The sequence below is a fragment of the Poromitra crassiceps genome, assembly GCF_964638095.1.
Source record: "Poromitra crassiceps genome assembly, chromosome: 17".
Classification (NCBI taxonomy): Eukaryota; Metazoa; Chordata; class Actinopteri; order Beryciformes; family Melamphaidae; genus Poromitra; species Poromitra crassiceps.
In genome coordinates this window covers 29,796,701-29,817,256 of record NC_139635.1, presented here as the reverse complement: position 1 = coordinate 29,817,256, position 20,556 = coordinate 29,796,701, and the positions used below count along the sequence as shown (strand labels likewise).

General features: G+C 43.4%; 1 protein-coding gene across 1 annotated transcript in view; it reads right to left on the bottom strand.

The window, feature by feature from the left end:
• Positions 1 to 20,556, bottom strand: part of spidr (scaffold protein involved in DNA repair) — a 38,209-nt gene that overhangs the window by 10,917 nt on the left and 6,736 nt on the right. The window contains exons 6-11 of the mRNA XM_083653530.1: positions 19,620 to 19,846; positions 18,895 to 18,995; positions 16,340 to 16,559; positions 7,606 to 7,822; positions 5,227 to 5,486; positions 89 to 247 (exon numbers count right to left, since the gene is read on the bottom strand). Coding sequence (XP_083509656.1) covers positions 89 to 247; positions 5,227 to 5,486; positions 7,606 to 7,822; positions 16,340 to 16,559; positions 18,895 to 18,995; positions 19,620 to 19,846 — 1,184 coding nt within the window. The remainder of the gene's footprint in view (positions 1 to 88; positions 248 to 5,226; positions 5,487 to 7,605; positions 7,823 to 16,339; positions 16,560 to 18,894; positions 18,996 to 19,619; positions 19,847 to 20,556) is intronic.

The window sequence follows — 20,556 nt, the reverse complement described above, 5'->3', positions numbered from 1 at the left end:
GGTGTGGCTCAGGGAGGGGTGTGGCTCAAGGAGGGGTGTGGCTCAGGGAGGGGTGTGGCTCAGGGAGGGAGGGGTGGCTCGCTCTCACCTTTCCCGAGTGACCCGCTGCACCACGTTGACGCCTCTCAGCACGCAGGCCTTCCCCTGCCAGGTCTGCATGTAGCGCTGGACGGCGTCCCTGCTGGGCAGGAGGTGGAGCTGCACCACACTGAACGTCCCGTAGGCATCCTGGACCAGCACGCACAATCTGGAGAAACCAACCAAAACCCCGCCCCCACACAATGATTTGATTCCCTAAGTCAAATTATACTGTTAAACCATTTATGGGGAGGAAAAATCCTGTGGGAAAATGAACCGACAACGTTCATGATCCATGACTCCCGGTGGTTACACACTGTCAATACTGTAGAAAAAGGCCCAGGACTGACATTTTGAAGTGTTAATGGCTGGAGGCTGGTTTGACAGGCTGCTGCTGACAGAGGAGACCTTTGGCCTATAAAGCTGTGTGAGGCACTAAAGCGTTCTCCCTGTGCTGTGCTCTACTCTACTGCTAACAGTGCAAAGCTGGTAAATGCTATAGGCTACATCGCCTTAGCCGTTCAAGCCCAGACACAGCCAGCACCAGCCCCGAGAGTAAACAGTGGAGTTCATATCCCCTGGTTAGACGAGCAACGGCCAGGGAAGGGGGAAAACACACACACACACACACACACACAGGGGGCGAGGGAGAGGGACCGTGTGCACGTGCATATCGTGCATGTGCGTGCACCGCCCAGACAGATTTTTGAGTGTGTTTTTCAACCACCTGATTGCACCTATAAACGGCTCGTGTTGGTAAACATGGGGTCTGTCTGCGTTTATTTCGAAGGAGCTGGAAATAGATACCTCAACAACATTCTTCACATGACTTTGGTGGTGGTAGGTCAATGTTTGAGCGATTATTCCCAGTTTGTTGGTTTAATTCACAATCCCAAATCAGGCCTATATGCCACATTGCGGTTAAACAACATGAAATGCTTCGCAGACAAAACAGAGCACATAATTAAAGTCAGTGTTTATTGTTTAGTATGATTTGGACTGGTACCAGGCTATTTCATATGGACCTGTAAACATGAGAAATTAAAGGTACATTCAGCGATGTTTTTGTGTTAAAATAAGTGTTAAATGGCTCTATATTCTCACAGCAATCACTGAAATAGTTAGGTCAGTGACTTGAAACCCCCAACTCCCCGCTGTCCTCTATCTCTCTCTTGTAGTCCTGCAGGCAGGGCGGACGTATCTCTGCAACCGTAAGTCGTAGAGATGACGGCGTTGGATTCGGGATGAAAAAATACATATAGTCGTTCATCGGCATCATGATCCGACCTTCCCTTTCCCAGAAAATGTAAACTTTTCTCTGATTGGATAAAAATGGGCGCCGACCTTAAACTATCCAATCAGAGAAAAGTTGACATTTTCTGGGAAACGGAAGGTCAGATCGTGATGGACTGGACTATATGTATTCCCCCCCCCCCCCCCCCCCCCCCCCCGAATCCAACGCCGCCATCCGTGAGTCTCTACGAGTTACGGTTGCAGAGCTACATCCGCCCAGCCTGCAGGACTACAGGAGAGAGATAGAGGACAGCGGGGGGTTGGGGGTTTCAAGTCACTGACCAAACACTCTATTTCAGTGAATGCTGTCAGAATATAGAGCCATTTAACACTCATTATTTTAACACAAAAACATTGCTGAATGTCCCTTTAAGTGTTTAGAATGATTTCCAACTAGTACCAGGCTATTTAGCATGGCCCCGTACACATGAGAATTTAAGCGCAAACGTCTGAAACGGAGTGAACAGGCCCCGGCCGATATGCATGGATGACATTCATCACGGCAAAGAAAGATGAATCATTTAGTAACATGAGGAGGGCCATCTTGTAAAGTCAACCAAGAAAACGCCTGAGGTGAAACTGTATGGCGGGGAGGTAAACATTGTTGCCATCTTTCAAAACACAGGCATAGTAATTACAGTACTGCATTCATTCCAACGTTAGTCTCATCTTGCAATGAGCAATACTGCTTATTAATGCTAGGATGTGATGAGTAACTGTCCTGAAATATGCAACCAATTACCAGCTGCTTACCAATAATCAATGTTTTTGACAGCTCTGCCAATGTTATTAATATGCAACTGTCACACTGCATACAGGCAAGGGAAATGTCTATGTTTTGATTGGTCGGACAAGTACATGCACAGTCAATGATATTTCAAGAAATTAATATGTTACATAATCACGTTTGACCCTTATATGTGCAAGATTGGGTCAATCAAAATGAAACAGGAGCTTGCATTCATTATAGTTGAATAGTATGAATTCTGGCAAATACTGGGCTAAAATAAAATCACTGTTTGACATTGTCTGAAAAATGAACATTAGCTCTTGTTCACACAACAGAAGAGTCACCGTGATAGTAAAATCTGACAGCAACTTTGACAACTTTCACTTTTTTCCCTAGGGATAGCAGAGCCTGTTTGAACTTGAAAACTTGACATGAAATCCGATCCGGTACATGACAGATAGAGCCGAGAGGAGAGGTGGTGAGGAGAGACTCATGGTACTACCAGCTTGACATAAACAACCACCCCTCTGAACTAACCTCCCCATTCAGCCGGCTCTCTTTGAGAACGTTCACAACCCCACTTCCTCAAACGGCGACCCTCGCTCCCAAAACCTCCTGCCATTGGCCGCTTTCAGTCACAGGCCGATCCGAGGAATTTGTTATTGTGAGCAATCACAGAATTCTCAGCAAGTCGGGGGTTCTTCCAGGAACTGCAATCCAGTGAGCCTGTCCAAACACACAGGCGTACTCCTTCACTCACACTCACACTCACACACACACACACACACACACACTCACGCGCGTGCGCGCGAGCATACGGGGCCCGTGTGCACATGCACATGACTTGGCACGGCGGTAAGTAAAGCGACCCACACATTAAGAACACAACAGAGAGGCCTCATTGGCAGGGGGCGCACAGGCGGGATTCCTTCCTATGTGCTGTCCACCAATCGGTGCAGGCCGAGCGATAAACATGGTTGTAACAGGATCCCTGCAGCACATTGTGTTCCCTGTACAGCCAGCGCACTCCCCTGCAAACAGTTAATCTTCTTGTTTATTCTCTTCCGAATTTACGGGAACTAAACATCGTCTTCAGGCATAAATATCATCCTGGCCTCTCTCTCTCCTGTGTATGTTAGCAGAGAGGCCAAACAACAAAGGGATCAAATGAGGCTGGGCTGACCAGGGGGAGTGAGTGAGTCATAGGGTTTGGGGACAAGGTTTGAGGGGTACAAGCTGTCCTTGTCTTTACACTGAATGGGGCCAGTGGGCCTGCCAAGTCAACTACATTCTCCCCTGGAGACCAGGCACAGATCCTGGAAAAAGTACTATCAGCAATAGGAATACAATCAACTGGAAGCAGTCGTTTCAATTATGCATGTGAATATGCACCCTATGACCAAGTTGTGCAAAAATGAAAGTAAGTTTGTTCCGTTGCAACCCCCTATTGTACATTAGGGGGAAAAGGGAGGGGGGGGGGGGGGGATGCAAGTGATAAAAGCTAACAAACAAAACAAATTTGAAATGCTGGACGATGTTCAAATCAAGCTAGGGTTGAACAATTAAATCGAAACAATCTGAAGAAAACATCTTTGGTACAGATGCCGGCAAAAATCAAAAATCGCCCCATAATCATTTCAATGTTGTTTTTTTATGAAAATGAGAATAATGATCTTTCCCGCTAATAGCACAAATCATATCACAATTGCAATATCAGTCAAACAATAATCGCAATTAGATTATTTTTTTTCAAAATCGACCTTCAATCAAGCAGTCACTAATGACAGGCAGGGTCACCCTCCTCGACCCCTTCTCCATGCCCACCAGCCACCGCCTGAGCCTGAGCCTGCTCAATCTGGTTGAGTTGAGGGCAGGGAGGGGGGAGGTGGAGGAGGGAGGTAAGGGCAAGAGCGTTTCCGTTCAGAGGGCGGCGTTTGTTTACCAGCCGCAGAGAGCCGCATGGCAGGAGCCAGCATCATATTACAACCGACACTCATGCAGTCAGTGGGTTAAGTCAGCTGACCACGGCTCTCCTCCTCCCTCCTCCACTCTCTTCCTGCCCCACCACGTGCCCCTCAGCCCATCCCTCCATCCCTCCCACCCCCCCCCCCCCCTCCCCCCAAAAGCAACACTTTTCTTTGTATTACTCAGCACAGGACAAAAACAACAGGCATGCCTGGGGAGGGCCACAGGCAACTAAAGGTCACGCGTTGCCGGCTTGGCTTCACATACTGTCCGGCCTTCGCTGATTCATTCACTACAACACGACCACCAAGTCATTTCAATAACACAGCAGGAAGCTTTATATAGCACTCACTGGAAATCGCACATAGAATAAGACAACTTTCAGTTCAACATTTTTTGTAGAAAGGGTGACTAAATTGATGATCAACCATATTGTTATGCTTGCTTTACAGGATTTCTTGTTTGTCTCGATTGGACATATAAATGAAATCAAACCCCTTTATTTTTCCATTAAGATTTTTTTTTGTTGCCAATACAAGGTATAGGTTTCATCCTCGGATCAGGTGAGGTAACCAAAGCTACAAAAAATTGGATCCCATTCGACACAGCCACACATTTTAGTAATATTGAGAGGCATGGAATGTAACGTTTTAAAATAATACTTGCCGCTCTCATAGGAGCATTAAGGTAAAAGGCTCCTGCAGACCTGTGCCACCCTGCGGACTATGAATGGGCACCAATTCAACTCTAGCCTGCTGGTGCGGAGCGGGGGGGGGGGGGGGGGGGGGGGGGGGGGGGGGGGGGGTTCAGAAAACATCATGCGGTCTTTCCTGAGAATTGGCCCGGATCACTCGCTGAGGATCTGGAGTCAATTAGAAATGTTTGTGTCCTTTGTCAAGCAATGCCATATGGCTGTAGACAGTGTGAGCACTTTGTGGGGCCTGCCGCTCCGCGAACAATAGCTCGACTACTGAGGCGCATTGTGCCACCAAGGAGAGGCATGCAAACCCCTGGGACCAAGGAAGCCAGCATGTCATTTGTACAGAACAATTTACAATGCGGTGGAGAGGCATACAGTGGAGAGAAAATGGGGCTGTTTTTTTGCGGTCTCTTCTGACGTGCACAGTGAAGGCCTTCCTGAAAAGTCAATCAGATAGTACCTGGTTTTGCCTTTCTCTGGGAGAGGAGCAGAGGAGGACCTGGAGGAGGAGGAGGACCTGGAGGGGAATCTGGCCTTGAGTTTGGACCCCACAGAACAGTCAGGCACGGGGACCGAGTAAACCCTCTGGACCACCGCCTCCACATCCTGCCCCACACAGCCCGCCTGCCCGAGCCCCTCGATGGCCTCCAGGAGGGAGTGACAGCACCCGTTCAAAACACGTGGGGCTCCCAGGCAGCACAGGGCAGGGGAGGCCGGAACCTGGAGGGGAGCAAGTCAGGAAAATTAGTGAATACGTTATCAGATAGGCTACACACCCCCCCCCCCCCCCCCCCCCCCCCCCCCCTTTCCCTCCCAGAACGGGTTAAGCTCAAACTGCAACTATGAGAAAACCGGCTAAGGTGACTGACTTCCTCTGATAATAAACAGGTTACTGTGGCATGGAAACATCTCACTCCTTTCACTTTTCTTTCATGTTGCCTGTGTGAACTCACACTTGCACAGCATTAAGCGTACATTTTTATGTCAACAACAAACATTTGTATTACTATAAGTAACCTACTGCTCAGTCAAAGGGGGAGGGGATAGCTGGTACACCAAAGGTACATCTTAATGGCTTAAGACCTTAACCAGTATGGCCAATAGACAGACTAGTGTTATGCATGTAAAAGTAGCCACTGTCACCTAGGGGTGGGGTGGGGGGATCGATACAGCATAGTATCATGTTATTTTGTGTGTCGATATATATCCAATGCCAGGTATTGTGATATTTTATTATATAAATTGTCAAGTGCATGCAACATTTATGACAGGGTTTTATTATGACATATTGGTCAGTCTGTCTGCTTGACAATCCAATTTTGCTGCAACAAAAATGACTAGAAAACGCGCTTATTTCTAGCACCGCGCCCAACTGTGCTATCTCGCTAGATAAAACAGATGTTGACAAAGTTTTTTTCCTTTGGGGACATAATTTGCAGTTGAAAAAAGGTAATAAATCACAATATATCGCAATCATCATCATAAAATTGAGTAAGTGGCTTCTGTCTGTGTGTCTGTGTCTCTGTCTGCAATTTTTGTCACATCACCTATGCTGAAGTTGCGAAGTTGAGTGATGTCACTCGAGCACTCCATGATGTGATCAGTGATGGTCACTTGAGCAATTGAGTGATGACATCACAACTGTGCACAGCGGGCGAACCTAGGGATTGAGCGTGCGTAGCACGTGAGATTTCTAGTTTTTTATATCGCAATAATATTGCATTGTGAATCAAGTATAGACCTTATTCGAATGACGTAACTCGCGTACGGGCACGCCCACCGCCGCCATATTATTGACAATCCGCAGCGCACTGTTTAAAAGTGACTGACAGCTGTCATATTTTAGGATGCTAGCCAACATTACTTACTAGCCTATTTAATGCCATTTTTACTGCGTCAGGAGCTATTTCATAGCAGCAATAAAAGCCCGGGTGTTAGCTACTGTCCACAAACGTGAATTGAAAAAGACACTAGAGGTGAACGTTAGTAGCAAACATTGGGCTCATGCAAGCAAGCGTCAGATCATATCAAACAAACATTTAACGTTAAGGTTATTTACCTTTGCTGTCATGACAATGTTTGATGATGATGATGATGTCGTTGGTGGCACAAAAGTAAAAATGTCAGACCAATTGCCACAGATGAAATAGTTATAGGACTCAAGGGATTTGAAAGCCGAAGCTCCTGAGACATGTAGCGTTATGCCAATACTGTACTCACAAGGTAGTTATAAATGTCCGGTACGTTATACCTGGCAATATAATGAGTTATATTTACTCTAAATCCGTTTTTATAGGGGTCCGCACCTCCGACCAAACTTATTTTTTCATCACTTCTCTTTGACGAAGCCATAACTGTTGCTATACGCTCGGCCAGACTACGTTACGGCTGCGGTTTGTCAACAATATGGCGCCGTCCGGGGGTTATCGAATAAGGTCTATTCGTGATAATATTGTATCGTGACTTAAGTATCGTGATAATCTTGTATCGTGGGGATTCCCACCCCTACCCACTACTGGCTCTAGCTGTGTTTATATTGATTTGCTGGAGTAGACTGAGGACACCTTTCACACTCAGTGACTGACTGAGCTCTTGACTGACTGACAGCATGTGAGTTTAAGCTGTATTGTGAGACTCTACAAATCTGCCAATGTTGAGGTGAAACAGGGCCTTATTTTCAGTTATGGTGGGTTGTGAAAGTTGTAATATTTTCCACGCTCTGGGGCAAACTCCATGTGAAGCCATGTGAACAGACCTACATTTTGTAGTGCCAAATAAATTCTGAATTGGGACTTTAAAATAAGGTACTTTGGTCTTAACGATGTAGAAACAGACACACCTGTTTGGCATTGTCCATCTCCTCTAATGTGGTCCCGTACATCTCCAGCAACCCAAAGGTTTGAGTCAAAGAGTATGGCGTGCTCCTCTCTGCTGCGAGCAGGGCTCTTGGTATTGGAAGCGACACGCTGGGTAGTTTGGAAGCAGAGTAGACTTTCTGGCTGAAGTGTGTGTTCAGAATAATAGTACAGTTGTCACCTTCTATAGAAAGTCCCTGCCTGCAAAGAGATAACGTTGATACATTTTACATTTATAATATACAGTATAGGTTGTCACCTTCTATAGAAAGTCCCTGCCTGCAAAGAGATAAGGTTGATACATTTTACATTTATAATATACAGTATAGGTTGTCACCTTCTATAGAAAGTCCCTGCCTGCAAAGAGATAGGGTTGATACATTTTACATTTATAATATACAGTATAGGTTGTCACCTTCTATAGAAAGTCCCTGCCTGCAAAGAGATAAGGTTGATACATTTTACATTTATAATATACAGTATAGGGTGTCACCTTCTATAGAAAGTCCCTGCCTGCAAAGAGATAAGGTTGATACATTTTACATTTATAATATACAGTATAGGGTGTCACCTTCTATAGAAAGTCCCTGCCTGCAAAGAGATAAGGTTGATACATTTTACATTTATACAGTATAGGTTGTCACCTTCTATAGAAAGTCCCTGCCTGCAAAGAGATAAGGTTGATACATTTTACATTTATAATATACAGTATAGGGTGTCACCTTCTATAGAAAGTCCCTGCCTGCAAAGAGATAAGGTTGATACATTTTACATTTATAATATACAGTATAGGGTGTCACCTTCTATAGAAAGTCCCTGCCTGCAAAGAGATAAGGTTGATACATTTTACATTTATACAGTATAGGTTGTCACCTTCTATAGAAAGTCCCTGCCTGCAAAGAGATAAGGTTGATACATTTTACATTTATAATATACAGTATAGGTTGTCACCTTCTATAGAAAGTCCCTGCCTGCAAAGAGATAAGGTTGATACATTTTACATTTATAATATACAGTATAGGGTGTCACCTTCTATAGAAAGTCCCTGCCTGCAAAGAGATAAGGTTGATACATTTTACATTTATAATATACAGTATAGGGTGTCACCTTCTATAGAAAGTCCCTGCCTGCAAAGAGATAAGGTTGATACATTTTACATTTATAATATACAGTATAGGTTGTCACCTTCTATAGAAAGGCCCTGCCTGCAAAGAGATAAGGTTGATACATTTTACATTTATACAGTATAGGTTGTCACCTTCTATAGAAAGTCCCTGCCTGCAAAGAGATAGGGTTGATACATTTTACATTTATAATATACAGTATAGGGTGTCACCTTCTATAGAAAGTCCCTGCCTGCAAAGAGATAAGGTTGATACATTTTACATTTATAATATACAGTATAGGTTGTCACCTTCTATAGAAAGTCCCTGCCTGCAAAGAGATAAGGTTGATACATTTTACATTTATAATATACAGTATAGGGTGTCACCTTCTATAGAAAGTCCCTGCCTGCAAAGAGATAAGGTTGATACATTTTACATTTATAATATACAGTATAGGGTGTCACCTTCTATAGAAAGTCCCTGCCTGCAAAGAGATAAGGTTGATACATTTTACATTTATAATATACAGTATAGGGTGTCACCTTCTATAGAAAGTCCCTGCCTGCAAAGAGATAAGGTTGATACATTTTACATTTATACAGTATAGGTTGTCACCTTCTATAGAAAGTCCCTGCCTGCAAAGAGATAGGGTTGAAACATTTTACATTTATAATATACAGTATAGGTTGTCACCTTCTATAGAAAGTCCCTGCCTGCAAAGAGATAAGGTTGATACATTTTACATTTATAATATACAGTATAGGTTGTCACCTTCTATAGAAAGTCCCTGCCTGCAAAGAGATAAGGTTGATACATTTTACATTTATAATATACAGTATAGGTTGTCACCTTCTATAGAAAGGCCCTGCCTGCAAAGAGATAGGGTTGATACATTTTACATTTATAATATACAGTATAGGTTGTCACCTTCTATAGAAAGGCCCTGCCTGCAAAGAGATAAGGTTGATACATTTTACATTTATAATATATAGCAGGACTTTTTAGGCTCTGTCGCTGCACACCACACCTCAACCCTGCATTATATACGGTAATGTTGCAGCGGTGAATGCATTTTGGCACCTTGCAGCCATCATGGAATTAAGCATCTTTAAGTTGTCGGAAAATGATAAATAGTTGTGTGATCGCGTTTGACGTAGCAGATGCAAAGATGCAGATTTCACACCGAGTGGAATAGGTTGTTGCACAAACTTAAGGGGGGCTGGTAGACCTCTTAAGACCCTTTGAATGTCAAACACAGATAAGGTACCACCTCCGCAGGTCTGTCTTAGCACCAAGCACAGAATCCAAGTTCAAATAGGTTAACCTTCTCCATGCTAAGTGAAAAGACACAACGGATACAGTTGTCATCTTTCACTGATGAAGACGCAGTTTCCGAGTACAGTAACTGAGGTTCTGCGAAGAGAGAGCCCGCCTAGGGACTCGACAGCCCGATCAGAAAACGCTTTCCAAACTGCTCCCATCTGTGCAAATGGAGTGCTCTCCTGCCATTCTTATATTTATGTGTTTTACCAGCTTTGATTTCATCTCATCTAAATGTGCCAAGTACAATAAACGGAATTTATCTATAAAATCTAAGAAAAACATTTGTTTAACGGGCCCTCTCAAGGATTTTTAGCTCATCGCAGCAATAAAAGCACACCTGAGAGCTGGATTTGAAAACCCGCCAGATAAATTAGATGGTATATCGTTTATGGCGCGTCTGAGCTCTGACTTACATTTTCCTGACTGGTGACATGGATGATAATCATGTGACATGGATCATCATGTGATGGTTTCTCACTGACTCAGAGCCAAGTGCGGTCTCTGTGGCGCGAGCTACTGCACATGTGTCACAGCTTGTGGAAGATCTGCGGTATCCCACAATTGAACTAGAGTAATTAAAATGTTGGATGCAGTCATCATCGGTCTACGTGAGAGATAGGCACCATGTACAGTAAGTACAAGTACACAAGGCTGTATAATGCCAATAGCAAGCTAAGGTAAGCTAAGGTGAGTTCAAAGATTATGCATTGGCCACATACAGTATATTTGCTTTGCTTTCACCTCGAATGACACTTGAAACTCTGGCTAGGGGCTGCTACATTATGGTAAAAATCATAATCACTATTATTTGGACTGATATTGAGACCACGATTATTTAACGCAATTACTCATTGAATTTGGCAACATCATGCATTTATTGAATTTGAAAAAAAAAGATAATACTGGATTTCTTTGGAATGTAAATATAATTGAACTGGGGGGAAAATCGAAGGAAAAAAATTGGCTAACTAATAAATAACTTATATTAAAAAAAAATTTTTTTAACCCGATTATCTTATTTTCATAATTGTGGGAAGCCAACAATAAAGATTGTAATTGAGATTAAAATGCGATTAACTGCACAGCCCTAACTCTGGCGTTGCCTATGAGAACTGTACCGGATGTAACTCTGACCTTTGTGTCCAATTAAAAAAGGTACAGAACGTACTGCTGGGAACAAAGTACAGGAAACGTGAGCCATAGTGAACAGGTGAGTGGGCAGCTGTCATCAGCAGACAGGTAGCAGGGTTAAGGAGTGGCCCGGGCTGCTGGCGTCACAGCCCGTCAATGAATAATGCCTGCAGGTATTTCCGTGGCCCACTCACACGAGGAGTGGGAGGTGGGAGGAGCCAACCCACTCAGTGCAGGAATATGGGGAGGTGGGAGGAGCCAACCCACTCAGTGCAGGAATACGCACTGGGAATATGGGGAGGTGGGAGGAGCCAACCCACTCAGTACAGGAATATGGGGGAGGCAACCCTTCCAGTGTCACACAGGAAACTGAGAAGAGGAATTTTACCAGACGCTCAGAATTCCGGGTTTTTCCACTTGCGCCTGTCCTGGTGCTGTAGATGTTATGTGTTATATTATTTTTTTCTTTTCTTAAAAAAAAAAAAAAAATGGGGTGGGTATCAAGCTTGTGATAAGCTTCTTTTACTTCTTATTATTGAAGGAATTTTGAAGATTTGGCTTAAGTTTTGAATTAATCAATATTACACATCAATAACAAAATGAAAATTATTGATGTATTTAAAATTTAAAACAGTGCTTTGACAGGCTTGAGATAAAGGGGCGGGGAGGGGGGCACTTCGCTTTGCATAAAGGGGGGCACTCCTCTACACTCACTTGTGTGATTTCAGGAATAGGATACAACGGTGAAAAAGAGCTGCTAAAACGCAAAAGCCAATGATACTCTCTCAGAACGCCATGTGTTTTCAATCCCGCTCTCTGGCTCCCTCCACACTCCATTCCCAAATGCTCCAGAAAATAATCCTACTGTGTTTTTCCCCCAGCTTGCTGGAAATGACCTAACTACTGCCAGGAAGAGGAATGTGAAGCATTCCCTGGAGCTGTTTGTGACGTCAGAGCACCGAGGAGGCCCCTGTGCTTCCGCCAGCCTGGATATTCCAGAGAAACGCTCAACCCCAAACTCCCAACAGCTGGAGTCAACTGCTGCCTTGCTCGTACTTCAAAACAATCCCGAGAGAGAGAGAGAGAGAAAGAGAGAGAGAAGCACACGCACGCCTCTCCACCCTGTATGTGCAGGACTGTCCTGCACATCTGGGGGTTTGGCTGCTTGCTATTGTGAGCAATATGGGGATTTTGAGGACATTAAAAGTTTATAGTCAAAAACCCAGAATAATTATTTAAATAATGACGATTGTGGAATTTCAGCAACAGCTCTTATGGACATGCGCCAATAATATCTACTATACTTCCTGTTGTCAGCAGCATCACTGTCCCTCTCACTATGCATTGTACACTCACCGAGCACCTTATTAGGACCACCTGTACACCTGCTTATTCATGCAATTATCCATCCGGCCAATCATGTGGCAGCAGTGCAATGCATAATGATAAATGCAGATGCAGATACAGGTCCGCAGCTTTAGTTAACGTTCACATCAACCATCAGAATGGAGAAAACATGTGATCTTAGAGCAGTGGTTCTCAAACTTTCTCACGCCAAGGACCCCTAAACTGACACAAATTAGACCACGGACCCCCATTTGATTTTGTCCCAGGGTCCTCCTTCTGATAACATTTGTGCTTTTACAGGTTTTATTATAATCATTATAATTTATTATAATCAGACTTTGCTGAGGTGCTGGAGCTTAAAAGTATCAAGATGAATGAAAAAAGCAGCGTCCGCACACTCAAATCTGTGCAAATATCTTGTTTATAGCAAGCTTTCGGTCATAGACCTTCTTCAGGCATAAGACAGGTAACAAGTGAATACGTAAGGGATAATGTATATTGAGGCGGTGATTACGGGGGAAATAATGACCGACAGGTGGATTGAGCCGGACGCGCCAGTATTTATAATACTGTATATTATAAATCGTTCACCTGAAGGTCATTATTTCCCAGTAATCACCGCCTCAATATACATTATCCCGCTTAGAACACGGCCTACAACTAAATCATTCAATAATCTGACAAAAATAATTATTCAAATAGATTTTTTAATAGCGTTTTCAACGACAAAGCGGTTTCATTCGTAATTGGCACACAAGACACCACAGCTGCAACTGGTTGGCCTAATTAGTAGTGTCTTGCTGACAAAAAGCTCTTATCAACTGATTAATCCAGGTGTGGCAGAGCAGCGGTCGGTTGTCGAGAAATAATGACCGGTGAATATTGTTGATTGACCAATCAGAATCGAGTATTCGAGAGAGCCGTGTTCTAAAGCCTATTAATGGTCCAGACAATCATCCCTTGATTAGCCAATGTACAACACCTGTGTCAAAAAACATTTCCTGGTGGCTAGACATCAAGGGAATTGTAGTTAGAGCTGTCGAAAATAATCGATTCAGAGATGCATCGCGATGCTTAATAGGACGATTCTGAATCGATTAACAAATATCAAAAATCGATTATTAAAAAAAAAAAAAAAAAAAATTTTTTTTTTTTTTTTTTTTTTAATAATCAAATAAAATAGAATGTAAGTACATGCAGTTGTTTATTTTAATTATGGATCATAATACAATGCAATTCCAAATGCACTTTTATTTTAAAAGTAGCCACACAGTGAGAAAAAAGAAAGTGAGAAAAAATAAATCATGTATTGCGGAAAAAGTGATGCCTCGATTTAAGATGCATCGTGATGCATCGAGATGCATCGGAGATGCATCGAGATGCATCGTATAATCGAATCGAATCGAATCGTTGACTTGTATAATCGAATCGTATCGAATCGTGAGATCAGTGAAGATGCACAGCTCTAATTGTAGTCCTATAGATTTTCAGGACTACAACCCAAAGACAAGTGTCCATTGAGACAAGAAACACTATAAAGTACATCAAATATAATTTACAATATTGTAACCATTAATAGGCTGTATTCACTTGTTAGCTGTCTTATGCCTGAAGAAGGTCTATGACCGAAAGCTTGCAATAAACAAGATATTTGCAGAGGTTTTATTATAGAAAGTGTATGAAACCCCATGGCCAAAATAGTCCTACATTCTCTGATTGTGTTACTTATGGATGGAATTATAGTGAAAATAAATGAGTCCCCTTTTTGATGGGGAGTCCCTGGAACCACCTTAAGGACCCTGGGGGCCCTGGATCCCACTTTGAGAACGACCGTCCTTGACCATGGCATGGTTGCTGGTGCCAAACGCCTTGAGGATTTCTGAAACTGCTGATCTCCTGAGATTTTCACACACAAATAGTGCTAAAAACAAAGAAGAATCAGTAAGTGGCAGTTCTGCCGGAAACGCCTTGTTGATGAGAGCGCTAAGAGGAGAATGGCCAGACTGGTTGGAGCTGAGAGAAAGGCGACAGTAACTCAGAAAAAAACTATTTACAAGTGTGGTGAGCAGAGTGCAACGTGTCAAACCTTGAGGCGGATGTCACTTTGGTAGCCAGTTGACACTGAGCTGAAAGCTGATACCTACCCAGACTCAGTTTAACTAAGGTGTTACTAAGTGCCGGGCGATTGTACGAAGAGTGTTTATGTCTAGCCTACCGTCATGCAGTATTATCTTCTCAGCATTAGATGTGAGGTCCGGTTACATATTGTCCGCCGGACAATATGACCTGACATAGAGTTAGTCAGTCCTGTATTGTGTAACTGCCAGTGTGTGTGTGTGTGTGTGTGTGTGTGTGTGTGTGTGTGTGTGTGTGTGTGCGTGCGTGTAAAATTGCATTTGAGATTTTAGGCTCACCTGCCAAGGGCTGGTGTAAGTAAAACAAAAAAATCAACAAAAAAACAATAACAAACAAATGCAAAGATTTTTTTTTCCCCCACTAGTCAGCGATATACATATTTCATAGAACTATGTCACCCTACCTGTTTTCATGTATAGAGCTAGCCTCGCTCCAGACCAGTGCAATAGAATTCATTATAACTGAGGCATTCAACTGTTATTGTTTTAAAACGTTGCTGTCTAGTGTGGCAAGTGACCCCTATCACTACCAGTATTTGGTGATTATTAATGGGTGTTCATTTCAGACCCTGGTAACGGCACCAAATAACCAAATCAAACCAAACTCCCAGGTGCACCCAATGGACTAAATGTGATTCTGATCCAGGGGGCGGTTATAGGGCGGGGCGATATGGTTGAAATATTCCAATATCGATATACTGTATATTATTACATGTTAAACATGTTACATAATCAAATTGACGTTCACATTAAATTGCATAGTAATGTAATGTCAAACAATACTCTTAAAAAGCTTATAGATGCCTTGCAACATGATGTCACATGGTTTCCAGTCACGGAATGTCGGCCATCTTGGGTCCCGAATTCAAAACACAACTTTTTAGTACCCGTTTAAATCTATGGGAGGACTGTTCATACCATGCCCTCTCTGAACTCAAACTACTCTTTCATACTTTGTGCTACAAACTCCATTCAAACTTTAAATGGTCACCACTATAGAGACACTGCGTAACACGTCATCATTCAGAAACCACGCCCAAGACGGGGGAAAACGGAAACCCCCCGTCCAATCCTGGCGTTCTCCTATGTCACGTGCATGGTTGCGTGTTGCACAAAAAGATCGTATATACGGAAGATGAACACTCCAACTTACTTCTTGACAGCTAGATCCACATTTTTCTTCTCGCCAATTCTCAATGGCTTCCTTGTTTTGCTCAGGAGTACAAAAAAACTTTAACTGGGGATTTTTTACATTTGTTGTCTGCGCAGCTCACCACACAACAGCTTTTAGCTATGTTTAATTCAAGGAAAATTACGCTGGTGTGTGGAAATGAACTGAGCTTTCCCCCCGTGATGGGCGTGGCCTATTTCATGCAGTGTCTCTATAGTACTTTATCACTTTAATTCAGCTTTTTGATACTTTTGTACTTTTTGAGAAATATGTTGTTGTGTTTTGAATTTGGGACACATGATGACCAGATGGAACCCATGTGACATCATGCTGCAAGACATCTATCGCCAATTTGGTCAGAGTCAAATGCAATAAGCTTGTCATGGTCAATGTAGGCAACATGATTGTATATCATAACATGATTCCACTGGAAGACGATAAACAATATTGACTTATCGCCTGGCCCTAGCCATAAAATATCACAAAACGCATCTCTCTCTCTCACCACGGTGGGTATATGTGGATAACGTCTCTGGGTGCAGGCATCAGCTGGGCTGCGGTCTGCTTGTTGAACAGCACCAGGACCGGAGCTCCAGCAGCGGGGAGGGGAAGGCTGTGCTGGTGGCCCGCACCGGGGGGCGGCTGGTGCTCACACTGGGCCAGTAACATGCTGCACTCCTCCTGGACCTCCAGCACCTCCAGCACCAGAACGCCAGGCCTGTCCGCTGGAGAGCACAGAAACAACAACACAGATGTTGAGTGTGTGTGTGTGTGTGTGTGTGTGTGTGTGTGTGTGTGCGTGTGTGTGCGTGCGTGCATGCGTGTGTCTGTCCCCTGCATGTGGAGTTAAGTTACGGTCCCACGGACTCTCTCGCTCTCAGTGGGGCTCATTATACAATCGAAACAATTGGCACTGCATAATCGCAACTTACCAAGGCAGAGTTGGACGTGCAACAGTGTAAATGTGCGCGTGTGCCAATGTTTGGAATTTTACCACAGAGCCGACTGTGCCTTCGGTCAAAATAAAGAGTATAATTATGAGGAGCAAAAAATCAACACAATGCCCCAAAGCAATAAATCAAATTGAGATAAGAGTGCCGACAGCACTGGATCACGCAGAACTCCCAGCTCACACAATGCAGCTCTTGTGTTGGAGTATGTAACAATTCCTGGAGATGGCCGGGGGGGGAATTTTCATAAGAGTAAATCATACTCAAGGAATCTACAGGGAATTGTCCAAACATGCATGTAAAGTGCTTAATCTGTGAAGAGAATCAGACCCACAATTACAACTCCAGAATATACCCGCAGGCGGCAGCCGGCCAATATTGAAACGGTACATGAGAGTTCTCCTTTTGATGGGATCAATCTGGAGCAGAGCACGACGTGAGGGACGGGCTCGCCCCCGCCCGCCCGCCCACTCGCACAAACAAATGACTAAAAACAAAGATAAACAGGTGTTCTATATCTGTACGAGCTCGTTGTGTAACAGCGCTGTTATTGTAAAGTAAGGTGCCAGGTTGTCGTAAATCAGAGTGGCAGATGGAAATAGAGAATAGAAAATAGACTAGCTCAGTCTTGACAGGGAAGTCGGAAGGAACCTTGTAATCCCATGGTCACGATTGTGTTTTTGTAGTTTGTTAATTTGTTAATTCCTTGTTTATAGTTTGTAAATATGACATTTGCATGGTACTAGATATAACGGGTGTGGTTTGGGATTGTATGTATGTGTCTTGGTAAATCCTATGTTGATTGTTTTGTGTTATTGATCGTTTATTATTATGTATACTGTTTTGTCTAAATGTTGTTCATTTCTATGTTGTGCCTCAGGACCCCCTAGAAAACGAGATGGTGCGTCTCAAGGGGTTTATCCTCGAATACAATTTTGAAATGAAATGGGGGGAAATGCACCAACTGAAGTTAGACCTATCTCGTCCTAAAAGTTGTTTTTTCATATTAAAAAGGATTCTTAAGGAAGCTTTTTGAATTTTGATAACAGAAGCAGGGATGCTCAAAACAGGGCAAAACAGATGGAAATTGCAATCAATTTACAAAAATCTAGAAAGCAGAAACAGGAAGTATACTGTATGTATCGAACTCTGAATATTGATTCGGTTTTAAAAAACAAGGTCAACCTCAAATAAACCTCCACACATTCCACCAGCTATAAACTCGTGCCTCAAACTGATCTATCGAACCCTGACGAGCCCAGATTCTAAGAACCATTGACGAGCCCAGATTCTAAGATGGATAAGGTGGGCGTTTCCTTTTTCCACAATCAACTGTCACCTTCGAGCCACTGGCTGGGTCTTATTATAAGGAAATACTAACAACGACAGTCACACAAGTGCTTTGGTAAACCACGGAAAGGAAAGAGAGAGAGAAAAAGGCGAGCAGTTTCCTGTCACCTGACCTACATACTGCCCTGAGCTCACTGCCAAACTGATCAACGTACAGCCAGCGTTTCCTCGACGTGCCCCCAGCCATACCCCCACACAGCTGCACTGAAATCATCCATGCGCGCTCATCCATGTCATGTGAAATCAAAGTTCATTGTTAAATTTAACGGTGGGACAAAAAAAATCAAAGTATTGATATATCATCGATCATGATCCTCTTGCGCTACATTATCAATACACTAGCGGCATATCGTAATACCATATTGTGACATTTATCCTGAAATGTGTATCTTTTGCGTTCGTGTGTGTGCATTTTGTAAACTTGCATTATTTTGTATCCTTCCTTTAAACATTTTAACTTCACACGTGGAGTCAGTGTGTGTTAAAGAGGTACTATGCACTTTGTTGTACATTGTTTCATGTCAATTTAGTGAATAAATCCATAACTCCTGCTTTTTGCCTTTTTAGGGGTATTTTTCCCTCTTCAGTTATACGCAATGTATCGATTATCGCCGAATCGCTACATGGTGATATACCAACGTTATCAAGGGCCAAGTATCGTATCGTGAGTTACTCTGCGATTCCCACACCTAGTCACAGGTGTACTGTGTGCCAGATCTTGATGGAACAATAAATGTGGATAGTGGGTGATGTGGATCACCTGTTACTGTCGAGGTGTCAGAGATGGACTGGTGCCTCCAGAAGTTAATCGCTGACCGCTGTCTGCACTGGAGGCGATTCAGCTTCTCTGCCAGCCCTCCACTGCATGTGCACACACACACACACACACACACACACACACACACACACACACACACACACACACACACACACACGAGATAGATGGTGTTAGGTAAAGCTCAGTAGTGCTACAACTAATGATTATTTTAATTGTCGATTAAGCTGTCGATTATTGTCTCGATTAATCGATTTGTTGTTTGGTCTATAAAATGTCAGAAAACGGGGAGAAATTTCACACTTTTTCCTCAAAGCCCAAGATGACGTCCTCAAAATTTGTCTTGTTTTGTCCACAACCCAATTTCAGTTGACTGTCATAGAGGAGTAAAGAAACCAGAAAATATTGACAGCTGGAAGGTGGAATCAGATAAAAAGAAATCTTTAAAAAATGACGAGACACGAAGCTGTCATTTACCACTGCAGATAGCCATCTTTCTTTTCTGAGGGGGCATGGCAAAGACAAATGACATTTAGCTCCCACATCGAGATACCCAGGTGTCCCTTTCATCATCAGTGACGCTGTGAAAATGTCTGCCGCTCGACAGGCATTTCGTGATTTCTTTGGTTGTTCCTTTTGTGAAGCACACACGGTACAAATCCACACTAATGGAAGACGTTATAATATGACGAAAAAGCCATCGCACAAACCTTTGAAATTTGCGTCTCTTTTTGGCAGAGTCTTCAGGAGTCTTGGACTGTCTGTCCAACTGCTTCTGAGGCGTCTGCAGCATTGCCTGAGCAGATCTGACCCAGTCACTGACTGACCTTTTGCTGCCCTCAGCAGTTTGGAGAGGAAAGTCCAGTCTACTCTGGGTCACTGTGTCATTAATAGCCTCTCCATCGGACGCATAGTCGGAGATCTCCGGGTCGGTCATCTAGGGACAAAGGTAATAGTTGGGGCTGTGACAACCTTTTCTTCTCTTCACTTTGTTTATGTATCAATTTGAATTCATTGAAACATATTGACAGTTGAAATAAATTCACACTTCCTGCTGTACTGTATATCCGTGTGTGCCGGATATGCACATGTGAGTCACACATAATACTGTACATATGTACATAGCTCACATGATCACGTGACCTCAGCTTTCAATAAGTCAGTCGTGACTCATTCAAAGATTCTAAGGACTCAATGAACTGAAACATGTGGTGGGCGGAGTCACGGCACACCGATAAATTCCCAAAACAATCTCTCTCTTCTTTTTTTTTTTTTGCTGTATCACTGACTGCACGCAGCACGCCTGGGGGGGCATCAGTTCTCATGGAAAAATCCACGAGAAAAGCTGGGTTCCCGGTCATGTGCAGACAAGACCAGCATACCAGGGCTCTGTCAGCCAACGCGCCTCTCTCATTTGAATCAACTTGACCCTGCTAGGCGCGCTGCCAGCACACGTCACACTCTAACCAGCTACAGAGAAAGGAACACTATGTTCCTGGCTTACGCTCAAAAATGTTTTCACCCCGGCACTGAAAGCATTAAGAAGTACACACAGCCCTGCGCGCGCGCGCGCTCTCTCTCTCTCTCTCTCTCTGTGCCTGTTTCCTCCTCCACTCGCATGTTGGACTGAACAAACAGTAGTAAATA